We start from the raw sequence: 23769 nt of genomic DNA, 5'->3' as shown, positions 1-23769 counted from the left end.
GCAAATAGGTATTATTTACAAAGTTTTATGAGAGAAGGATTGCAAATTATTACATGTATTGCAAACTTTCAGAGGTACCAGATGGGGCTTTTAGGATGATCTCCCTTCCGTTCTTTTTTCATACTGATTTATTAAATGCTTTCCCTCATTCATCTTAAGCCATTGTTCAAGCAAGTTCTGTCTCCTATCTCTTTTGTCCTGAGCATTTGTGTGAGCAAGATTATGATTTTATGAAATACAGAGATCAGGTGTTTGTGTTCACTCACCTTCGCCCACTTCTCATAGCGGCGTGAGTTTTGTCACTGTTCCCTCCATCTTAGTCTGATGTATCACTCAGTAGTGGACATGCAGATATCTAAACCGCTGTCTCGCTATGTCCAAATTCCTTCTGGAGCTCCTTAAATGGTTAATTTGTTGAACTTCTACCCACCCCGAATATAGTGCCCAGTATCTGGCATATACAGGTGCTCTACATTTTGAAGCCTGTGAAGTTGGGATTCTCGCAAATAGAAGTGAAGGGTGATGGATGCGTCATGAAGCCCTTAGCTCTGCCTAATTGATGCTTCACTCTTTTCAGTGGAGTTGAGAAAACCCCTCAAATCCTATGTGTTTTTTCGATCTATTGAACCGCAATGATACCCCTGCAGTGGTGGGATCTGTAATTAATGTTACCTTCCGCTGTGCAGCTAAGGCTGTATTTAATTTGTTCCAAGAAAGAAAAAATATCTGCTTAGTTCTCAGGATGGCATACTCTGCTTGTCCATGTCTAATGCGCACACACATGAGTAGCAGCAGAATCTTTTGAATCGTTGTAGGTGCTTGAGTCTGTTTGTGTTGTCTTGAGCGCGTCAGTTGATGCTTGAAGTTCATTCATTTCCCCACACATCGCACGATGATTTGGAAAGAAGATCACTAAAGCTTGTTCCACCGCACTGATATTGGCTCTGTCTTTGTCTTTAATAAAAATCCAAAATTGCTTCTCCAATCTCAGTTTTAAGGGTTATGCTGCAAAGGTGGAGGTCACTGAGTCTTCAGTAGGATCCTTCACTTTTAGTCTAGATTGTTTTAAGTTGTGATAATGCTATTTGGACGATCATTAATTTAGAAATTTAGGGAAGTAAGTTGCTTTTGCAAGGAAGTAATGAAACCTAGCATATGTATGGTGTGCTAACTAGTAATAGGAGTAATCTTTGTCATCTGGGTGTAAGCCATACATAGCACATCCAGACCAGCCATTCCTTAAAATGCAACCAGGCTACCTGTTCCCCAATACTCCTGTGTCATGCATTCCTTAATTCCATTCATCTCTAGGTTTAGGTCTCCCACTAAGATAATATCACTGTACGCCACCTTGAGTATATCTGTGATGACCAATTCTGTGCAAGATTCTTGGTTCGCCTTTGGGCTTTATAATGAGGAAACTTTGATAATCAGGAAGCCCACTGTGAAGATCAGCTATGGCCCTACTGGTTGTATGTTATAACTTGTTTGACGTTCCCTGTGTAGTTGTCTGTTCATAGTATCACTACTCCTGCCTGTTTTTGGGAAGTTTGATTATTAGCATTGCTCAGAGAACCACTTTGGTCTTACGCAATCCCATTTGAGAAGGCAAGTCTCTCCTGTCTCTGGATTTTAAAAGGTTGGTTATCGCCATGCATTTGACTGGGAAGTTGAGCACGTTAACGTTTAGGTTCACTGTTTTTACCATGCTGTATTGACATCAGTCCTGGATCAGAAGCTTGAACCTGTTAACGTTTTATTGGGTTGTGGTCAGTGGCGGAGCTGGCAGTGAGGCTCGTATAAATTCAGCTGGTGTCTGGTATGTCTGGAAGCCTTCTCATTCTCTTCCCCAAACTCCCTCAACTTTTTTCAAAAATATGAACTTGCAAACGTGAACACCCCCAAAACCTGAGTCGCTCAACAAGACTTCAATCTCCTTTCCGCGTTAGTCGGCAATGGTTAAAACTTTACCTCTAGAGCTCCTGTAGCTCTTCCAACCTCTGTCCAACAGTACCTTCATAACCCCCAGTACTTTTGAGGTATAAAAACTGGGTAGACTTTGCATCCAGTCTCGTTTAGACCATTTTTGCTGTACCTCTCAAGGAGTGTGCTACATTAAAATTAGCATGTTGACCGTTGAGCCTCTTCATCTCCTGCAGGGCTTCAACTTTGGCTCTCTAGATTTCCCTGATAGAAGGTGGGTTTCTAGGGTTCTTCTCTAGCTGTGCCCTGCTGCCTTTCAACTCAACTGAGCTCCTCTTGTGCCAAGCTCTCACCTGGCTCCCCATAGTGCCCTTCTCTTTTGGGGATGTCAGTATGGAGCAGGCCTTCTCCTAACATGTTTCTCATTATCGCATGCAAAAATGATTCTGAATCCCACTGGTAAGGTGTTACCTATTCCTGGAAAGGATCAGTGATTGTCTGAAAGTCTCATCGCTTATCTCAGGGTAGATATTGAGCAATTATGGAACATTTGTCGGTTGTTAATGTTGAAGCCTTGTCTTACAAAAATTGATGTGTTTTAGAATGCATCACATTGTACACTAATCACAGTCTCTCTGTATTTGGTCTGGGGAGATGGACGGGCTACGTGTCCGTTCCTGATGTGATGTAAGATGTGTCCTTTGTATGTCTTGACCTTTAGCATTCCTGGGAAGACCCCTTATCTTGATGATGTTGTATCTAGACCGCTTCTCTAAATCCTCATGTTTTAACATCAGGTTGTCGTATTGTTCCTCCAGTGTTAATATTCTTTTACCCCAGTTATGCTGCTCTCCAGGACACTTGTCTACAAACGTCTCCAGGTCTTTGATCCTAGCACCAAGCTCTCCCACATCTCTCTTCATTTCATGTAGAGAGGTTTTTAGTTCACTTCAAATAATGTAAATCTCTTCTTTTACCTTCCTAAAAAAATGCTATCGGTATTCTTATGAAATTCCTGTCGGGATTGTTGCTCCCGCTGGTCTCTCTGGGCAAGGCTTGTCTGAGTTTAAGGTTTTTTCGACTTTGTCACCTGTCTCCCCCTACGAGAACAGCAAGTCTTTTATTGGTTGATCTCTCTGACCTCTGTTGGCTGCCATGATGCTGCCTCTGGGTCTGAAGTAGCAGTGTGGCAGGGTATGCTCAGACGTGAGTCCCTTGCTCACTTTGCCACTTGATTCAAGCTAGCCTGGCTGATGACGGCTGAAATGCCAGAAACTGGTCCCAGGGTGTTTGTTTCCGGTCCAGGGAAGACATCGCTTTGGCAGTTCGGGCTGGACTGTTCCCATGAGGCACAGGGTCAGACTGATTTGCATATGGCCATGTCTGAACTGGGGTGGCGGAGTGAGCTAAAGAATGGTGATGGATTAAACCCAGATCAGTTGACTGGGGGTGAGTGTTTGATTTGTTCAAACGCTCCGTCCATCATCACCCCCTTTTGTATCGCCAGGGTCAGAATTGTGCCATCCCCCGCATACTTCCTGGTTGCTGCAACCCTTGCCTTGTCTACTGATTCGATAACTACTCTTCATTTAATGCACAGGCTATATTATGTTGAAGAGGGATGGCCTGTAAGTGTATTATTTGGACGACATTTCTCTCTCTCTCTCACACACACACACACACACACACCCCGTCGCACACACTCACTCTGTCACACACACTCACTCTCCCTCTCCCTCATTCTCACACACACACTCTTTGTCGCACATTCTTTCTCACAGACACACATTCTCTCCCACACAACCCCGCCCCAGGTCTATCCTCCCCCCCCCCCCCGCCCCCAATTGTTTTGGGCAGGTTTTCTTGCTTAGGGAATGGCAGTGTTTACAAACAGATATATATATATATATATATATATATATATATATATATATATATATATATATATATATATATATATATATATATATATATATATACACACACACCTCCTACGTCTTGAAAAGGGATAAACAATTCTATGAAATTTAAGCATTAATATGTGTTTTTCAAGTACTGCGTGATTGTCAGATGCATAATCATCTGCTCTCACGCTGGAGCTAATTTTCCACCCACAGCCTCTCTCAATAGAATGTTTGTGACAGTCTAGCATTTAGGCAAAAACACGATCTATTGTTGTTTGTTTAGAAGTTTCCCTGGTAGGAAATAAGCTGATGATTATAGCTGGCACAATGTAGCTTTTTTTATGCCATTTAATCATTTTTTTTGCTTTATAAATACACACCCTTTATTCTGTCTTGTTATTTAGGGTGTGTTAAGGAGATTGATATAGTAGACGTATCAATGTTAGTGTGAAACTCCATACACTGTTAATTTTCTACAAATCTGAATATTTTCGCTATGTGACATGTTTCAAAACTAGAACATTGTGGAACAGAATGAGAAAGCGTTTCAATGAATGTGACTTTTTATTGGTTGTTCCTCGACCTGAGGTGAAAACTCACAATCTGCACTTCCCATGCGCACATTCATTGTGTTTTTGCCGTGCTTACTAAGTTGCTGAAATATTTTAGCTTTGTATCATAGAGGACAATTCTAAAAAAACACCTAGAGATAACTAAAAGAAATGCATCCATAGATTTGCCTGTACACAGAATAAAATAGAAATTGAATCCAGTGGTTTAATCGTTTATAGGTTTTATTTTGTTCCCGTGGTCAGCGAAAGTAGCTTCTGCTCATTTAAAGTTCTCTAACTCCCAGGAGCCATGCTTATCGTGTGCTCACCAAATCTTTATGTAGGTAGACACAGCACTGGGATGCTGCTGCCTTCTAAGCAAGCATTGGCAAATCCAATAGGTATCGTCAACTTTGGGTAAGCAGTGCAGGAAAAATACAGGCACTGATAGTTTTATGCATTGTTGGTGATTAATATTAAGTGGTAGTCCTGGCAAACCTTATCTAAAAGCGTTAGGCGACAATTTGTTGAAGTGGCATGTGCATTGGTGTATGTGCACATGTGCTAATGTGTTTGTGATCTCCTTCCACAGATTTCTTTTTTCACCCATTTGAATCTCTCACCTTGCAAGGCAGAGATCGCTATTGAAAGTCAATGAAAGTATTTTCACCATTGTTCATTATATAATCAAGATGGCTACCAGTGAATACTTTTGCTACCTCTTTCCTCTCTCACCTTATGGCTCTTCACAGCAGCATGAAAGTTGTTTCATCAAGTACTTTACTACCGCCACTGTAGGAAGAACATAGTTATACCACGCCCAGCCGTTTCATCGACTAAAATTGGTTCTCAGACTAATATTTTGTCAAAATCCCTCTTTTAATTTAGTTGAAGATGGAGCTTTCAATACGGCCTCTCTAGTTTACAGAATTCTTCCCAACACTTATGTGGGGGTGATCTGTTCCTCCTTCCCATCCTGAATGGGTATTCACTTCTTCATCCCTTTGCTTGAGTTAATCGCTGAGCATTTCCAGGGCGAGGAAAAGTCAGATTGGAGTTTGGAAAGTGCCACAAATATACATGTTGGTAGGCGTTCCGAAACTTCCAATGCAAAACACACCATTTCTTTCAATTGTTTTGCACTGCAGCTGACTGTTTTAATTTTTTTATTGCCACTACATGGTGAACTCCAAACCTATTGTTTCTGCCAATGTTCTCTTTTCATAAAGTAAGGAACCTCCTTTTTTTATTGCCATTTACCTGCTTAAAATTGTGTACCGTCCCTCGCCATGGCCGCCGTCTTTTTGCAGTTTCCTCATGGAGTCTTTTGCTTTGTCCACTCACTCTATTAATTCGAAAGCCTCTGATAATGCATCGGCTTCATGTACTTCCAGGTAATTATTACTCAATTGATGACCTTTTTAAGTGAAACACACTAACTGAAGAAAGACATTATCTTTAATATCAGTTGGCTTGCGTTTGTCTATGGTGACATTCAAATGACGATTTGATGGAGTGATGTACGCTGATGAATATGGGCTTCATTATTCCGTACCAAGTCTGACGTGTTTTTATTTTTCAAATAAGATGGTTGCACTAAGAAGCAGCTACAGATTTTGAAATATATATTTTATTTGCTTTGATCTATGGTATCTCATTTGATTGGGTACTTTATTAATGTGTCTTTTAATTTGCATGTGGTACTTCATTCAATAATTAGATAACCGTATATTCCTCTAAAACCAGAGGATGAATTAAGATCATAAATATGGGTTTGTGTGCTTCCCCTGACACTTAATAGACTTCTTTGCCACTCAAAAATTCTGAGAGATTTTGGGCCGTATGTACTAAAGCATTTCCCCATAGAAACAGAAAGGATAAAGGCACTAGATACATCTGGCTCTTTATAAGTGGAATTCTGTGATCTCAGCTGAGATACTAAACTTTTGGGGATCGGGCTCTTGTCTCCTAAGCATACTGACTCTCCAGAGCTGCACTATCAATCCTTTTTTAAATAATGATAATGGTATGCTCTTTTCTGGGCTACTGGTTATTAAGGTCTACTTGAGCTAATTAAGCTCGCCTAATGAGTTCTTTCACACAATATGTATCTCGTGTCACTCTCCCCTTCTTCCTTTTGGTCCCGTGTGCCTGGACTCTGTCCGGTTTACTTCTAGGAACTGCAGTTTTTTCAGGACTGGATTTTAAAGTTAGTTTGCAGATCATCTCAAGACTTCATCTCTCAGGTTCCAGTAGGACCTCCTATTCCACATGGTAGTAGAGCATGGGTTCCCTCCACCGCCCTGCATTAATTGACTCCTGTGACTGTTTGTACACCCTCAGCAGTTGCTTTGAGTGCATGGTTGCTCACCTCTGGCTCTACTGCTCATGGCGTTATCTATCAGGAACGGAATTCATCACTGAGGGATACAACAAAGTGCCACGCATTTGGTATGGGGACGATCATTTTACCAAGAAAACGGGGCTTGTGTGGCAGGATATCTTATTCATTTCATCTGATTTACCTTTGTTAAAGACATTCAAGCTCCATTCATCTATATTGGCATTAGTGTAATAAGAAAACAGTAACAAATTTTCATCTGGTATGATTAAGTAAACATATGATTTTGCCCTTTGTCTTGTACTATTCTGAATTTTATATGAAAGCATATGCATGTATATTGTGTGGAATTTTGTATTGGTGAGCATATTCATGTTCAAGACAGCTCGTAACATATGTTCCTTATTTATTTTCAGATTGCCTGTTTGACATCTGTTGACCAGTTGCAGTTGTACCAACGGTTGAAGTTTGAACGAGGTATTTTAATTTAATGCAGTTTATCTCTGTTTTCTTGAAGGCTTGACTCATTTTACCGAGCACTTTCAACATCTCGAGTATTGAAGGTTTACTTATGCTGACAAGAGATATGTTCCTCACATTTGCTACCTGAAGTGTTATTTGCTATTATCCGTGTTTCGTGTGTTGAAGAAGTGTATGTAAGTATACACCACCCACAGGACATTAACACCTTTGACACACCAGATGCAATTTGAAGAGAGTTATTGGTGACTTTTTTGTTGACTTATTTGCTTTTATGTATCGGCCAACAAGGATTGCCCCCTGGATAATTGAAGGTCTTCTGTTGCAAAAAGTTAGTAAAGGGTTCTTGGAGTGAAAGGAATGTGGGTTCAGGCTATGTCTCTAACATCTGAACTGCATGGTCAGTAGGCAAAAAGTAGGGTGTCTGCAAGCATTTAGGACACAGAGATGTAGCTTGCTTATTACTAAGCCGTTTCTGAGGTTAGATGAAGCTTCAATTAGTAGGACTTCTTCTCTTTGGGGTTGAATGACAGATTGTGAGGTCGTTATTGGCATGGTTAATAGGGATGTGGACAAGTCTGTATGTGGTGCTCCATTCATTTTATTTTAAAAAATGTAAACTTGTATTTGAAACTGAGATTGATTGAAAAGGTGGCAAGCATTACATTACAACCACAAATAACATCATCTTCGAATATGTCCATCTTGGTATCGTTTCAAGCGCTAACTTAATTTATTGTAGTAAAAATCGAACTTTCTCTCCATTAGTCCACGTAGGCTTCCCTCTCCCACAAAATGTGTGGTTGAGTGGAAGAGACCAGACAAAACTGTTACATCTCAAACAGAGTTCTCTATTTTCTCCATCATTCCGGAGATGCGCTAGAAATGTTAATGCCCCATTTGCTCCTGCTGCACATCTGAAAGTCAAGATTAACTTTTCCATTGGATGTCACACATGCACATCCCCACAAGAGAGAATTACACCTCATGCCCTTACTTCCTTAGAGACCATTTGTGCTGTTCCATGGCGAAAGCAAGTATGGGTGTCTCTGTCTCCGTTTAAACCACTTTAGTTTGTAAATCTCTTTTGAGACTCCATCCTAGATGTGTTAACTCTTCCATTTTCCCCTAATAAGATTGCACCTGATGTATCTGCGAAAATGGGACTTCCTTGTTTATCACTCAATAACAGAGAGACCGCAAAATTCACAGTCCCAATATGAGAGACAGATCAACTGCTCAGCTTTTCCTTATTCTTTCTTTGGGTGAATCTGATGTCAGAAGGCTGCCTCCAAAGTCATGCAGACACCACAGTTGACCCACAATTTTCTCCACACATACTGCACTCTCAGACTCCGGCCTCCCACCGGCACGTTCTTTTTATAAGGCTAGCCTGGAATGTGTAATTTTTAGGTATTCCAAGAAAACTAGATGTCTTGGTTGAACTCTGTGCACCCTGAGGGGTCTGCCTCATTGTTTATGCATTAAACATACCCTTTCAGATTGCATGGGTCAACCTTGACCCTAGATTTCTGATAAGATTGCTTTCACAGGAGATTTTGTAGGTTGCCAGAACCGTTAGTTGTCTTGGCCTTGTGTGATGTGCATAATGATTTCAATGTTATACTGGTTTGACCAATAAACAGTGGGGTGATTTTGAGGCTGGTGTTATTCGTTCTTTCATTTTCATGTTGTGGTAAATTGTTGTCTGTCTGAATCATTCCTTTTATTATGATCGTTTTTTGTGTACGTCCCTCCGTACAGTTTGATAGTAGAATGTGTGTTTGTTTCTCTCCAATAAGTAAAGAAAATAATTATAGTGTTCAGTTTTGGATTGTATTCCTCTGGCTCATGAATTCTCCTGACTCCCCTGAGGAAGAGAAAGAGAGTTTCACATTGAACAGAATACCTTGGTTTTTCTGTCGCATTTCTTACATGGTATTGGACTTCTCCAAGGGATTGTGGCTTAGGTAGTCAAGACAAAATACATATTTTTCAGATCTATGAAGGACAGTGCATTAAAAAAGTAAATTAACTAGCTAAATCCATTCAACATTGTAACATAAAAGAAGTAAGTCTGTCTGGCCTGTGTTCATGTGGGTTCCAATAGGCTGTGGTCAAATCAAGAAGGAATCAAGGATTCTGGGAGAGACTAATCATGGGAAGTAAGCAGATTCTGATGACTGTCATTCTGGTCTCAATTTCTATAGTGGATGTGAATCCTGATTTGTTGTCATGGAGTAAGTTGTAAAATGCCACATGCTATTGTAGGTGTTTGGTTAGTTTAAGTTTTTTGAAGTGTAGCAGTAATTGGTAAATTGTTTTGGGGCTCCTGTAGTCTTCTTTAAGAGGTGGGCTACTATTGGGGGATTTAGCAGTTTGGGAACAGAGCTCTCTTCATGGACTGTACAGAGGGTGACTTTTGTGAAAAATTCCTTTAGGAAGACAAAACATAAGAGTGTATTGTGAAATGTGGTATGAAAAATAACTGAATGTGTTGATGTGTTGCCATTTCAGAAGTGCACTTAGATCCACACAGAACATGGTGCCCATCTGCAGACTGTCAATCGGTGTGTGAAGTTAAACCCAGTGACTCAGGGCATCCTGTGGAAGTAGTCTGCCTGACATGCCAACTGACGTTCTGTTCCATCTGCAAGGCTATTTGGCACCCAGAGCGTATATGCCATGAAGGTCAACCCATTGTAGTGCCAACAGAGCATAAGTAAGTGGACAATGCTATGCCATGGAATATCTCACAGTTATTCGTGCAAGTGATCTCTCTGAGTGATAAACAGTTAAAACCTGAAGTGTGTATTAAATTATCATCGCTGTAAATTTCAGGTGGTTGGCATACCCTGTAAGCAACAATAACGGTTCACTCTGGTCTTCACATCCAAGCCTCATTACTTTAGAAAATATTACTGTGATAAATTACTGTGGTGCTGACTTATCACTCAGCTCAGTAGCATATGTGGAATTTTGGACTTTTGGAACGTCATGTTGGTGTGCAGTTGCTGTTTCTAAAAAGTTCTAGTACTAAAACTGACCAACTGTATGACTGCTGAATGCAGTATTACAGCCGGTGAAACAGAAATCTTCCTGCATGTTCAGTTTATCTAAGGTATTGGGAGAGGAAGTTAAAAAGGACCAGTGTGCTGATAGTTAAAGATTGTACTGTAGTCATTTAGCAGTTTCTGTTTCAGAAACTGTTAACAGAATGCATTCCGTAAGACTGGCACTCCTTTTGGCAAAACGTTACATCACTCTTCGATGAATGCATGAATGCCCGCCACCTCATAACTGCTGGGTTTAGGGCCTGCTCCCTACCAAGAATATTTAGACGGACTTCACAATTATTTGACATGCACTAATTTAGAAAATGATGTCTTGGAGATTAATGAATCTGACGAACTGGTGCCTTGTGATGCAGTTTGATGACCCCTTCAGGGGGATGGCTGTCTATTGTGTTCTCAATGTAACTTATTTCATGACGTGGCCTGGTTGAATGGTATGCATTATTTTCTCACATTGTCCTTAATTTAAAGTTCCAAGCTGGCTATCGGCCATTATTGGAAGATCCAATTTGAATGGTGAAAAGGTTGTTGATCCTTTGGCTCACTCCGTCACCCCAGTTCAGACCCTGCCAAATGCATTGGCAACCATCTTGAAATGGCAATTGTACACATCAGCCATCTTTTTTTTGTAGTAGAAACGCATAACAAGATGACTGCCTGTGTGTCCATATCGGAGTGCATTCGTCATGAGGCAATAGCAGCCATTTTGGCATTAGCTAGTCCTAATGCTTGTTTTTTGTGCCATAGCAGCATGTGGGCCCTATTGCTTAATACATATTGCATCACAATACATTGGAATGCATGCATATGCTTTTTTTTTTTTTTTTTAGTCAAAAGAAGTCTTTATTCGATTTTTCATCTTAAAAGACATGCTACACATCCAACATTATGTCTCAATTTCCAAAGTGCAAGCATAGTTGATAAAAAATAATTTAGTATGAAGTTAAAAACATGAACTAAGACAGAATTAAATCACTTATACACGACTTCATTTGCAGATTAAAAAGTTAAACATAATAAAAAAACAGTTATTACAGGATATCACAGTCTAACTCGGACCTTATAGATTATTTAACTGGGACCTTGATGCGAGTTAATCAACCTCAAGCGTAGAATCCAAGCCCAACCAAGGTATTTTGCAACCCCTATTACTATCAAGGGCGATAGATCAGACTTTAGAATTCTACAGGCTGTAGATGCTGAACGAGTGCCCAGAGTTCTACATAATGGGCGTAGCCACTTTTTTCTAGGGGCAACATACAGGGGGCATACAAAGAGAAAATGACACACACTTTCACCTTGCCTGATACACAGTGGGCAGTGCTCTGGCCCTCCCTTGCCCCATGATGTAGTTAGGCACCTCAGTGGTAACGAGCCAACTCTCAATTGATGGAATAGTTTGCGATCCAGGGGCTTGGTGATGACATCCCAGTACTTTTCAAGGAAAGAGACATCCTTCAGAAGAACAAATGTCGTTGTAAGGCGACTTCCTGTCATTTCCGAATGTCTTTTGCCAACAACCCAATCCCAGTATAGATTTCTCAGCTCTTTTTTGGGAGGAAAGGTGGCCGAGTCAGGGTTATGATTCAGAAAAGGGGGTGGTGATGAACAGAGTGTCTGAATTAAGCAGACCACTCTTACCCAGTCCAAAGATCAGGGCTTGATCCATCACCGTTATTTATCTCACTGCCCCATCCCAGCTCAGAACCTGGCTATATGCAAATTAGTCTGTCCCTGGCCCAGTGCATCATGGGAACAGGGCAAACCAAACTACCAAGCCAATTCTTCACCAGAAAGGAGACAAGCTACCGGGGACCGGTTTCTGGCATTTCAGCCTCTTCGGCCCGGCTTGCTTGAATCCTGATGGAGCAGTGAGAAAGGGACTCATGTCTGAGTATACCCTGCCACACCTATAGTGGCCAAAAACGATTCAGAAAAGGGGGTGGTGATGAACAGAGTGTCTGAATTAAGCAGACCACTCTTACCCAGTCCAAAGATCAGGGCTTGATCCATCACCGTTATTTATCTCACTGCCCCATCCCAGCTCAGAACCTGGCTATATGCAAATTAGTCTGTCCCTGGCCCAGTGCATCATGGGAACAGGGCAAACCAAACTACCAAGCCAATTCTTCACCAGAAAGGAGACAAGCTACCGAGTCAGGGTTATGCCATAGTTCACCAAGCCCCATGGCGCACAGAGTAGATCTTACCCCTTTGAACCATCCTATATTGTCAGAGCCCAGGGAATCCCTTACCTCTAGACATGCTTTGACATAAAGCAGTAGCTCTGGTGTGGTCCACAGACGCCGCCAAAATGCTAGGGGTCTGAATCTCGCTAGGTCTTCCACTGGTTGGCACCCTAAGTCGTACAGGAGCGGGATGCGCGGAGTGGATTTCGGTAATCTAATCGCCGCCCTGAGATTTATTTTGGGCTACCTTTAGGGGATCCAGATTACTGTAGCCCCAAAGCTCTGCTCCATACAGAACAGAGGGCAACATTTTTGTGCCATAGATTTTCATGAGCGGGGACATTGGCCTATGCATTAACAGCCATCTTAAAATAACTTCAAGAGCGTATGTACACATCAGCCATCTTTTTACTGTTTTGTGCCATAGCAGCATGTGGGCCCTTTTGCTTAATACATATTGCATCACAATACATTGCAATGCATGCATATGCATTAACAGCCATCTTAAAATGACTTCAAGCGCGTATGTACACATCAGCCATCTTTTTTCTGTAGTAGAAACCCATTCCAAGATGGCTGCCTATATGTCCACATCTGGGTGCATTCGGCATGATACACTCGCTAATGCCATTTAGGCATTAGCGAGTCTGAATGCTTGTTTTCTATACCATGGCGCCATGGGTGCCCTATTGTAAAATAATGCCTGTAAGTTACCATACCAACAGCATCTCATTTGACCTTGATGCAGGAGACTGTGTGTTAAAGCATGTACTGTTAATCCTCAGACTTCCTTTCACTCAAGTATCGGAATGAGAATAACAGTCACAAAGGTGGCAGCTTCGCATTCTCTCTCTCGCTGTCTGCATTTGTGCGGAGCCTTCCTCCACCTTCCAGGAATCCGAGATGCTCCTATCCACTGTTTCTACCACCTGTCCTGCAAGCTGTAAGTTTCTGTAGCACACGCCCAAACAGCTTGGTGCTCCACCTACGCTCCTGATTCTTACTTTGCTCCTTGGGTTGGCCACCCTTCCTGAAGGGGATGGGATATGGCTAGACCGAGGGCCTTAGTGTGGAGTACACCCTCAGGGAGCAGAGCCAGGGTTGGTAATAGAGCAAGCTAAAGAATGCATTTAATGTACTTGATTTCACTAGCAGGACACGTGGTCCGGCCCAGTCATAAATGTAGAGAGTAACTTGGGCCTCTTGGGGGCGGTGAGGATATTTAACCCTGGGATGCAGGCCAGAACACCCTCTTTCTCTGGGGATTCAGTATATAAATACCCGCCCACCCACCAGCACTAAATATGGGGATAAGGGATGTGTTACACCACTAAATAATTGTCGCAGAGTCATATGGGACTTACAAAGCGGTCCTGCTTGGGTGAGCACACGTCTTGGTCTGAATTGGAACAGGCTTGCAGCAGCTAACTGGCAGAGCCAATGGGGCACTAGCAGTATAGTGCAGGGGTATACGGTGTTGAACTGGAAGGAAACTCTAAATGTTGGAACCTATGGCCCAGAACAATTTGGTACATAGATGACTGGGTCACCTTGTGGGTTGGATGCAGACGCTTGCCCGGAAGTAGAGGTTAAAAAGTTATGCCAGAAGTGCATGGGCACCCAGTGGGCTGGAGGCAGACACTGGCCTGAAAATAGGAAGTATAGGTACACCAGAAATGAATGGTCATCTGCAGGCTGGAAGCAGACTCTTGTCTGAAAGTCAAAGTAAAATGGTACAGCGAAGTGAATGGTCACCCAGCGGGTTGGAAGCAGACCCTTACCTGAAAGTAGAAAGTAAAAAGGTTGCACCGGAAGTAAAAGGTCACCTGGCTGAGCTGGAAGCAGAGGATACACTTGCCTATGGCCGAGGCAATTACAGAGCACTGAATATAGGGCACAGTGCTTATGGGTATGGTTAGGAGCACTGAATGTAGGGCACAGTTCTCGAGGGTATGTTAAGGAAGTTACAGGCTCAATAAGTAAATAAAAGAAATGCTGTGTAAGGATCTCTTGCAAGTTGGAAATTGCCTAAGTAAACGGCGGCCCCAATTCGTCCATAAAAGATAAACCAGTGTGGTGTGTGTTTGTTGGACCCAGGGGAGTGTAGGGGGGGCGAACAAGTTGGGGGTGCCTTCCCTATGCAGCTAGGAATTTTGTGGGCTTGGGGTTTGGGGTTTCTTTTTTGCCTTCTATCCTTCTGTTCTATCCTTCTTGTCTTCTTTCGTTCTCTGCTTATTTTCTTCCCTTTTCTTTGTCACTCACCATTTTCTCCTTCTCCCTTTTGGCTCTTCTTTCTTTATCTGCTTCATTCCTTCTTTCCTGTCTATCTCTTCTCAAACTCTCTCCTTAATGTCTGTCTTCCTTTGTATCTTTTCTTTTCTTCCTTCTTTCCCTTCCTTAGCTTCTGTTTCTGTCCCTAGTTCCTTATTTTTCTTTCATTATTTTTTCTGTGAATTTCTTCTCTCCTTCATACATCATTTCCTCATTTCTTTCTTTACTCCTTCTTTCTTTCCTTCTTTCCGTTCCTTTTCTCCTTGCTTCCTAAGTTCCTTCTTTCTTTTCTCTAATTTCATTGTTCCTTTCTTTCTTGCCTTAGTTACTTTTTTCTCTCCTGCTTTCCTTTCCTTCTGAAAATCCTTCCTCTCCTTTCTTGTCTGCTTCAACTCATTCCTCTTTACTTCCTCCCTCCCTTTTTTAGGTCTTGGCTAGCGTAAGACTGCGCACATGCGAAGTCTCGCTGGCGAGACTTAATGACTTAGAGTGAGTTTCAGTAGCGAGGTTAAGCCCCACCCCCTCTTTTCCATTGGCTGGCGCCACCGTTCATGCTAAACGGTGGCCAGCCATTGGAAAAGAGGTACCAGTGACATACTTATTTTTCTTTTAGCCCCGTCCCTTTCAGACTGGCTTCCTTGACTTACGTTTGTGGTGAAAGCTTTCTCATCTTCTTTATGGGGTCATCGGTTTCACCCCATAAAGAAGATAGGAAAGCTTTAACCACAAACGTAAGGCCGTGCTTGTTTTCTGTTGGGAGCGAGCATTCTACACGTATGCGTCTAGGTATGTTCTGCTTTTCAATATATTATATTTTATTTCTATGCTACATGGTTCTGTATGCTATTGTATACTACGGGTAACGCCATTGTTGTATGCCTAACAGAAACATCGGCGTCATGGCACCCAGAGGTGTGAACCAGACTGTCCTCTCTTGTGGACTCTGAGAGCAGACACCACCAATTGCTGTGAGCAAAGATTTGACCTCCAGCAACTTTTTCTCCCACCACTGGGCACTTACATCCTGCGGGTCCTCTGCACGGGGGGGGGGGTGGGCGCCATCTTTGTGAGGCCGGCTCCGGGGTCTTTTGTCTGACACAGCTGCGACAGGGGGCGGGGAGGGGGTCCGTGCTCCAGGCTGCTGGGATCAGCCTCCGAGTACATCCTGTGCAGGGGGGAAGCAGTAGCATCTACCCGTGGCCCGGCACTGCCGCTCACTGCCGGGCGGCATGGAGGGGCTTCTCGCGGGGTCCCCCGAGGGCGCCCGTCGTCCCCAGTCTGTCACTTTCAGTCCAAGCCTTTCTCTTTAAACACTCCCAATGGCTCCGGCCGGGCAAGTCCATGCAACACATATACACCTCACCCCCCTCCCAAATGCACGGTCACACAGCGCACGCAACTCACGACACCACCCAGTGACCGCGCTGTGGCTACGTCATGCAGTCCGGTCTGGGAGAGGGAGGGAGAGCAGGAGGGAACTAGCGGAAAACCCAGAACACAAAGTCCTACAGATCTGGACGGGGGCTACTGGTCAGCCGAAGACCAATTACAGGAGGCAGAGAGCCTTAGAGGTAGAAAGAGGACGATGAAGGAAAGGTGCGTGTGTAAACAGAGCGCGCGTGGGAGGTGGGGTGGACCCGCCTGGGGGCGAAGGGGGGGTAGGGGGGTGTTCAACGTTCCATAGAAGCAGGTGTAACAGTTAGAAACTTGCAATAACAGAGTTGTGTGCTAGACCCTAGAATGTGCATACGAGTCAATGGGTATCCAGCTATATGGTACTTGCTCACACCTTACAAATAGGCAAGTTGAAAATATACATATTAGGTACTTCTCCGAAAACGCGAAACATGATTTATTAGTTTGTGTTAAACTATCGCAGTGAACTACAGATGTTCATAGTGTCATCATGTTGAACTCGTTTACCATTTTGAACCTACTTCATGTGAAAACAATAGATGAGTACTGATATTGTTGGACATTATTTTTGCTGAAAATAAAGATTTTCGGTTAAAAATACTTATTTCATACTTACGTAGAAATACGTTGGTGTAATAAACTAAGCCTTTTTGTGAGAGGGGACTGGGGGGCACAGTGGGTGGGAGGGAGAGGTCTAGAGGGAATTCAGCTAGCTCCCTGTTGACTCATCATCTCCCCAGTGGAAGGAGGAACTGGTGGATGGGGGAACGAGGAGGGCGTGAACGAAAGCCAACTGGTACTAGACAAACTCGATTCGCAATCATGTATGCCTGTGACAGTTAACATTTTGGCCATCTTGAAATGGTACGTTTCCACTGCGTTTAGAATTAAATTGTGAGATTAGCCCAAAGTAAACTAATATTAATGCCTTAGCAAAGGATGTGTCGATGTTTACATATTACTTGGACGATAAACTAATAAACAGTGCTCATTTATGTGTCAAATAGTTTGAGGTTGCGCTCAACCTTTCAGTTCAATTAAAGCTATTGTGACTTTGTATACTGTTTTTTAAAAAGTAAGTACTGCAATTCCTATCTAGCAGGCTCGTTGCTTTCATAGCAGGTTGCACATCTTTCCAGATCCATGCCCGCCCCTGTCATACCTGGGACTGCTGCTGGCCCACTCCTTGTGTAGGGGGCGGGGCAGTAGGCGGAGAAAGCCACTGCCCCCCCCGGAGCAGGTGACATCGGGTTCCCTCTGGCAGGCCACCTTAGCCCTTGCTTGGTGACAGGCCACAAGGAGGGGTGAGGTCTGGAGGCGGTTTGAAGCACCTGTCTTCTGTAGTTATATAACAACCCCAGGCAGCGCTGCTCTGTTCCCTTCCCCCATCTTCACGTAGGCCCAAAGACACCCAGGGGGAGGAAGGAGGGGTGCAGTATGCTCACTAAGCCTTCAGTGAAGCACTCTCCCTGCCTCTTCACCTCACAGCCAGCCATATCCTGCTTCATACGCCACTTTTAGTCCTCGAGGTTATTCTTTGGTTATTCTTACTTGTGTGTGGCTCTGTGTGTGTGTGGCTCTGTGTGTGGCAGTGTGTGTGTGTGTTTTTGAAACATAAATAAAACGCGTTATTTGCAATGTCAATAGCTCAAACTCGCGTAAATACGCAACCTATTGCATTGCTAATGCATTAGGTCTCGCATTTGCGAGAGATTAAGCTATTGGCAGTGTAAATGACAATCCCATTTATTTATCTGTTTTCAAAACCAACACATACATAAACATTTTGTCATTTACAATGCCAATAGCTTCAACTTTTGCAAAGGCGAGACCGTTGCATTGTAAATGCTTGTTTACCTATGTAATCCATATTTTAAGTAGTAGCTCAGGATGGTTTTCATTTATCAGATGTAACTCTCACGATTGAAAAGGTTGGAGACACTTGTACTAAAGACTCATTTAGGTAAGGGCTTGTCAAAGCTGTATTTTGACTCGCTTAAAGAACTGGCTGTGCACACCATTTACTCTAATTACATTCCACAAGTTGACAACCAGAAGTGAGAAGCACCTGCCAACCTAATGAGATATAGGCAGAACTCTGCCGAGGTATGCTGGAGGGGCACTTGTGAGGCACTTAAGATGTTAAAATTAGCTGGCCTGTCTGGTGCGAGAAGATGCTGAAGTAAGAGGCATTTCTTGACTGCATGATGCAACATCCTTAGTACTCCAGTATCGCTTGTGTTAGTCATTAAGAAAGCAGTAGGCGGGCTTTGTCGGTTGAAACCGTGGCAACCAGTTGTCTTTCTTGTTTATAATACAGTAAGTGTATTTACAAACCTTTTATGTTTTGGATCATGGGTGTATAATTTGTTCTCCCTTATCTTACCTCACAAATATTATTGCCGGGCAGCAGATAAGCAGTTACAAAATTTGGCAAGGAAATAAAAGTGTGATTTGTTTCCAGAGAAGCTGCTTTTCTTGTAGTAATGTTGTGTGTGTATACGAAAATTCTCGAATTGACAACACAGGAACTACCCATTATCCCAGTAAATGACTCTTGCTTTAGTAATTAACTTTAAACCTACTAACATTAGATATTAAATAAAAATGCATCAAGATAAAGCTACCAATGGCCCAAAACGTTAAATTACACAACCCGCATAAAAATCGTAAATGAATGTCTGGAAAATAACAGATAGCCATGCAGGAATAGTATTTATACAATGGTACAGTGAGTGCATTTGTTGTCGCAATCACGCCGTTCTCAAACTGTTCATTGTATTTGTGCAAAAGTATACATTTTTTCGACTTTGGACTCTGCCCATGACAGGTAGATTGTGTCAAAGACAATCTCACACGCCAATCAAAGTCCCAATCGATGTAGTAACACAATTAAAAATAATAGTCTGTGAATCACAGAATTAACTTGCCAGAATGTCCTCAATATCGCTGAATGCAGCTAGCTCGTTGAGCAGTGGAGGGGCACACAATTATACAATGGCACTTGCAAGTTTCGAATATAGTCATGTGACTAATTCGTTAAAAAAATGCAGGTTCCTAGATTGCTACCAAGAACAAGTTAAATGACCTCCAAATAGTAATGAAGATATGAAAATATTTTGGTAGAGCAAGGTAGTCTTAGATTTCTATTCCACGATCGTAAATAGACCGCCAGAAGAGAGTGGATCTTACTGCAACAACTCCTCGTCGACTTGCTCCAAGTGCCCTACACAGTGTGAGTAGCAGGAAGACTCCTCCCTATTATTTTTGGCATGGACGTCAGTTCTTGAGAAATCAATTCATACTCAAAAGATACAAATCCAAGTACAAGACAGCAAGACTTCAGAATTTTGTTAAAGCATCAAAACGCCAGAGAGGAAACCATAATCAGCCCTGGCAAAAATGTTCAAACCAGCCCCACACAGCAGGAGATTGCGACTATAATGAGGCCATGGGGTCACAGTTGGGTCATGGGGGCCAATCCAGCTCTGACATTAGCTCTTTGTCTGCAGCCCACTGAGAAAATGCCAGAGTGGCAGAATGGCTAATGAGGCCCAGAGTACCCTTGCATTTGTAACTACTGCCCTGTGCAATGGGTTGTTCCCACATCTAGCAATACACATCTTAACATCTCCCAAAAGTGGCAAGGTTATTGTGTTGCACAATTGGAAAACTATCTAAAAGTAGTTAAAGACCCCGAAAGCCAGAGCATTGCCACCACAGCAGATGTTAATTAGAATTTGTATGCATTGAATTAATGGATGTAGAAAGCCCCTCGCTTGGAATAATATGCCTGCTATTGATGGACTCCCTTCCTGATTTGCATCTAGGTGTATGCCTTGAGGTGTGCCCAAAAATGTCGTTCTTTACAATGCTTTCCTACACTAAACTTTCATGTACACAAAAGGTCTTTTGACCGAATGTATGACCAATTCTGCATGTGTTTTTCACGCATGCCTTAGGATCTTCATTTGACAAATGTGTCTTTAGCACTCATTTGTTCTGCACGCAAGTTGTTTTAACGTAGGGTGATGTCTGATATTGGAATAGTTTAATTTACTATTCAAACTCCAGTCTGCACAACAATAGGGAAGGTGTTGGACTTTAATTCTAACACCACTCCAACATTGCGCCCCCGTTAAAGCAAGTTGTTGTAATGACTTGCGTGCAGAACGATTGCCTGCTAAAGACGCATTTGTTCTGTTCCCGGCGCTGTGAATGCACAGCGTGATTCCTTCTTCCTCCTAAAGGACCTTTCCCCTTTTTACCTCCTTGATGGAAAAGATACCTTTATACACAAAGCACCTAGGTAATCAAAACAAGAGGTAACATTTGTCAGGTTCATCATCATTACTGTCTCCTACTCTGCACACTTATGCCCAGTGACTACAGATGACAAAATATAAAAGATTTCAAAAGAAAAACTTTGATAATTCACCCTAATAATAATTCAAAATTCATGCCATCCACTCTTTGGTTAAGAAACAAAAGCATTGGCTGGCACCGGAAAGAGAAATATTTGTCATCATACAGACTGCTGATAAGCCATGACATCTGACAGCCCTTTGTTTCACCACCTGGATTCCAAAAGGAATACTTTCAGGTAATGGGAAAGCTTTTAGATCTCACTTCAATACCACAGGCACAAAAACAGATCTTCAGTTGTTTAGTCTTCTTGTATATTTGGGAACTCTAAAATCTTGATGAGTTCATGTCATACATGTGCAAGATGATTGCTGCAGGTTGAATGCTAGTGGCAGTGGAACCCAGGAGTTGTGGTCTATTCTATTCATACTTCTATCCGATATTCTGACACCCTTAGAGGTTTCTCATATATATGTAATATGGGCTGTCATTTTGAAAACAATGCATTGACCTCATGAATACACTCCTAGTTGATAGCAGCGGTGACGATGTTCCAGTCCAATTTCAAGTCAACTGACTATTGGGTCGCTTCTCACATTTTTGTCTAACCATCGTCTCTTGTTCTTCAGGGTATAGCTATTCTCTTTTAACTATACATACACTCACAGGTAGGCTCAACTAAGCCAACAACTCTTCAGTAGCCTCTTTGACTTAAATGAGTGTATTGGCGGTAACCTGACCTCCTAGATCTACCCCCATAGTCCAGCACCCAGTATCATTTTAACCTCTGCGGGTAGGGCAAGTCCTGCTCCTGAGTTCACCACGTAGACAGTTTGAATGGGCTGGACACACTTTGTTCCTCAGTTCACCCTATTTACCAACAACCAGTTTTCTCTTATCCTGTGCAGGTAGGGCAAATTCCACTGCTTACCTGACTCATAATTATTTGAAGTAGGCCTGGCTATCTTCCCTTTGGCTCACTCCATTGTCAACTGCAGTAAGTTGGGCTAAATCCGCTTCCGGAGTCACCACTTAGACCAACACCCACATTCATGTTGTTCACTGCAGGTAGGTCAAACTTCTCTCCTTGTCTGATTACTATGCCGGGCTTAATCTGTTTCTGGTTCTCTGGTTCACTCTATAGAAAATTAAAGTTGCCCGTACTAACTGTGTTCACGGGTCCTTTCATAAAGATTTAAAGTAGGCTGACCTCTCTCCTTAGACAATTACAGCAACTTAGACAAACTTCGCTGTTGGGTTTATCCCGTGGATCAGCACCCAGTATTTTGTTTACCTCAGTAGTTAAGTAAAACTCCTCCTCTTGGCTAAGTCCACGGACAGTTATTGTGCTCTAGGCGAAATCTGCATCTGGTTCCTTGGCCACTCCATAAACTATTATTGTAGGTTGGGCTAACTCCACTGATGGATTCACTATTCTGGCTGCCTGTAAACAGAAAAGAGTGGAACTTGTTAGTTTAACCCTGGTTTAGACCTGTAGAACAAAAAGACTAGAACAACCTCCAATCACAGATCAATAGGATGCAAATGTCCCTTTAAGCAACCACCCTCAATCAATCCATTCGTTAACAATGAGAGCATGTACCCAATCCACAAAGATGTCTACCACATCTGGCATCTTGGATGACTTTTATATAGTTGATCTCCTCAGGTCCCAAGCTTGCTCCTTAGCAGCCTCAAGATTAAACATTCAAAAGCATTATTTCAATACACCAGCTTGCGTAAGAGATGACTGTAATACAATCCAGGCAGCAGATTTCTGTCTTCTCTTTCCTTTTTCTTAGCCCTTCAAGTTTTAAATAGTGGATCGCCTAATTGCTGTGTCCTGCACAAGATGTAGATCTTAAGCTTTATGATTCACCAGAAACTCCTGATTGGTGATGCAGAGTACCTCAGACTTCTTAAACTATGTTCACTATATTGCTCACTTGTCATCCCTGCATCACACTTGAGTGCTAGAACCCGAACACAAAACATGCACCACTTAGGTCACTCAGGCATGACACCAAAACGCTTCCCAGGTAAGACCCATTCCGAGTACGACACCTTTCCAACCAAACACCTGCTGAGTTGGAGCATGCGGTCAGGCTAGTGTTTTAAAAGGGCAGGTACTGTCCAGTACTGAGTACCTGTTCTTCTTTTATTTGAAAGGGAGAGAACTCGCACTTCTCAGCACTGCTGCAATACATTTAATGGGAGAGTACTGACACTTCTCAGGAGCAAACAGGTACTTTATAGAGTGAGTACCTGCACTTCTATTTTTCCATTTAAAGCACTGGGACAGTCCGATATTACACTTCTCCACCTCGCAGTGGGAATGTAGCGCTATACAAATGCAATTTCAAACTGAAAGCTTGACCTCCCCCTCTTAGCCGTGTCACCTCCTCACTTCCTTTTGCTTGAGACGGTTACTGACTGCTTGCTGCACATTACAATTTATAAATAAAGAAACCACTCCTAATGTTCTAATTGTGCTTCAGATGCAAAATACGAAATGTGTACCATGGAATCGAAGCAGTGATTCCAGTGTATTTTGCACAGTGTGATATTTTAAATGCCTCTCTTGCATTTGTATGTAAGCAGAAACAACGGTTCCGGTGGACAAATGTGAACGATAAACTGTATAGGTATGCACAATGGCAATAAAAAGGGGTAAGGTGGATATCCGAGAGAGATATAAGACCATATACCACAGTATACTTGTAATTTCAGAAAGTTTATATACATAAATCATCACAATTCTATTCAACAAGTGGGGACGAACTCTCACTGTTCTCCAGAATTCAGCGTGTAGCTGTCGCACTCGGTTGTGTTTCCTCATCCTGTACGAGTCACCATTACTCTACAATACGAAACACGTTCATCCCACATGGACTTTCGTGTACTTTCCTGATAATTGCTGCGAATAATTCCACACGTATTGAAATGTAGTCCATGGAAACTGATGCAGTTACTCAATACAAGCACGTACTTAGACTGTCAGTCTTTTCCCCTCAATGGGTCCTATGTGTGTACCCTTCCTATATCTTCACTTCCTTGTGGTGCACTGTTGTCACTCTGACATCTATTCCTTATTTCAGATGTCCCTGCAGTGCTAGGTCCTGGTGAGACCCCTTATTGCCAACGGGGCGAAACGTCGACAACAAAACCTAGAGCGAACCATTCACCAGTCTCTGTGATCATACTAGAAGGCTGTGTTCATTCTATATTAATCGCTGGTCAACTTTTTCACTTTGG

General features: G+C 42.6%; 1 protein-coding gene across 1 annotated transcript in view; it reads left to right on the top strand.

The window, feature by feature from the left end:
• RNF144B (ring finger protein 144B) overlaps positions 1-23769 on the top strand; it is a 274575-nt gene that overhangs the window by 241576 nt on the left and 9230 nt on the right. The window contains exons 4-5 of the mRNA XM_078687940.1: positions 7136-7196; positions 9717-9921. Of these exons, the coding sequence (XP_078544066.1) occupies positions 7136-7196; positions 9717-9921 (266 nt within the window). The remainder of the gene's footprint in view (positions 1-7135; positions 7197-9716; positions 9922-23769) is intronic.

Source organism: Lissotriton helveticus, chromosome 4_1, assembly GCF_964261635.1.
Source record: "Lissotriton helveticus chromosome 4_1, aLisHel1.1, whole genome shotgun sequence".
Lineage (NCBI taxonomy): Eukaryota > Metazoa > Chordata > Amphibia > Caudata > Salamandridae > Lissotriton > Lissotriton helveticus.
This window is presented reverse-complemented; position numbering and strand designations above follow the sequence as displayed.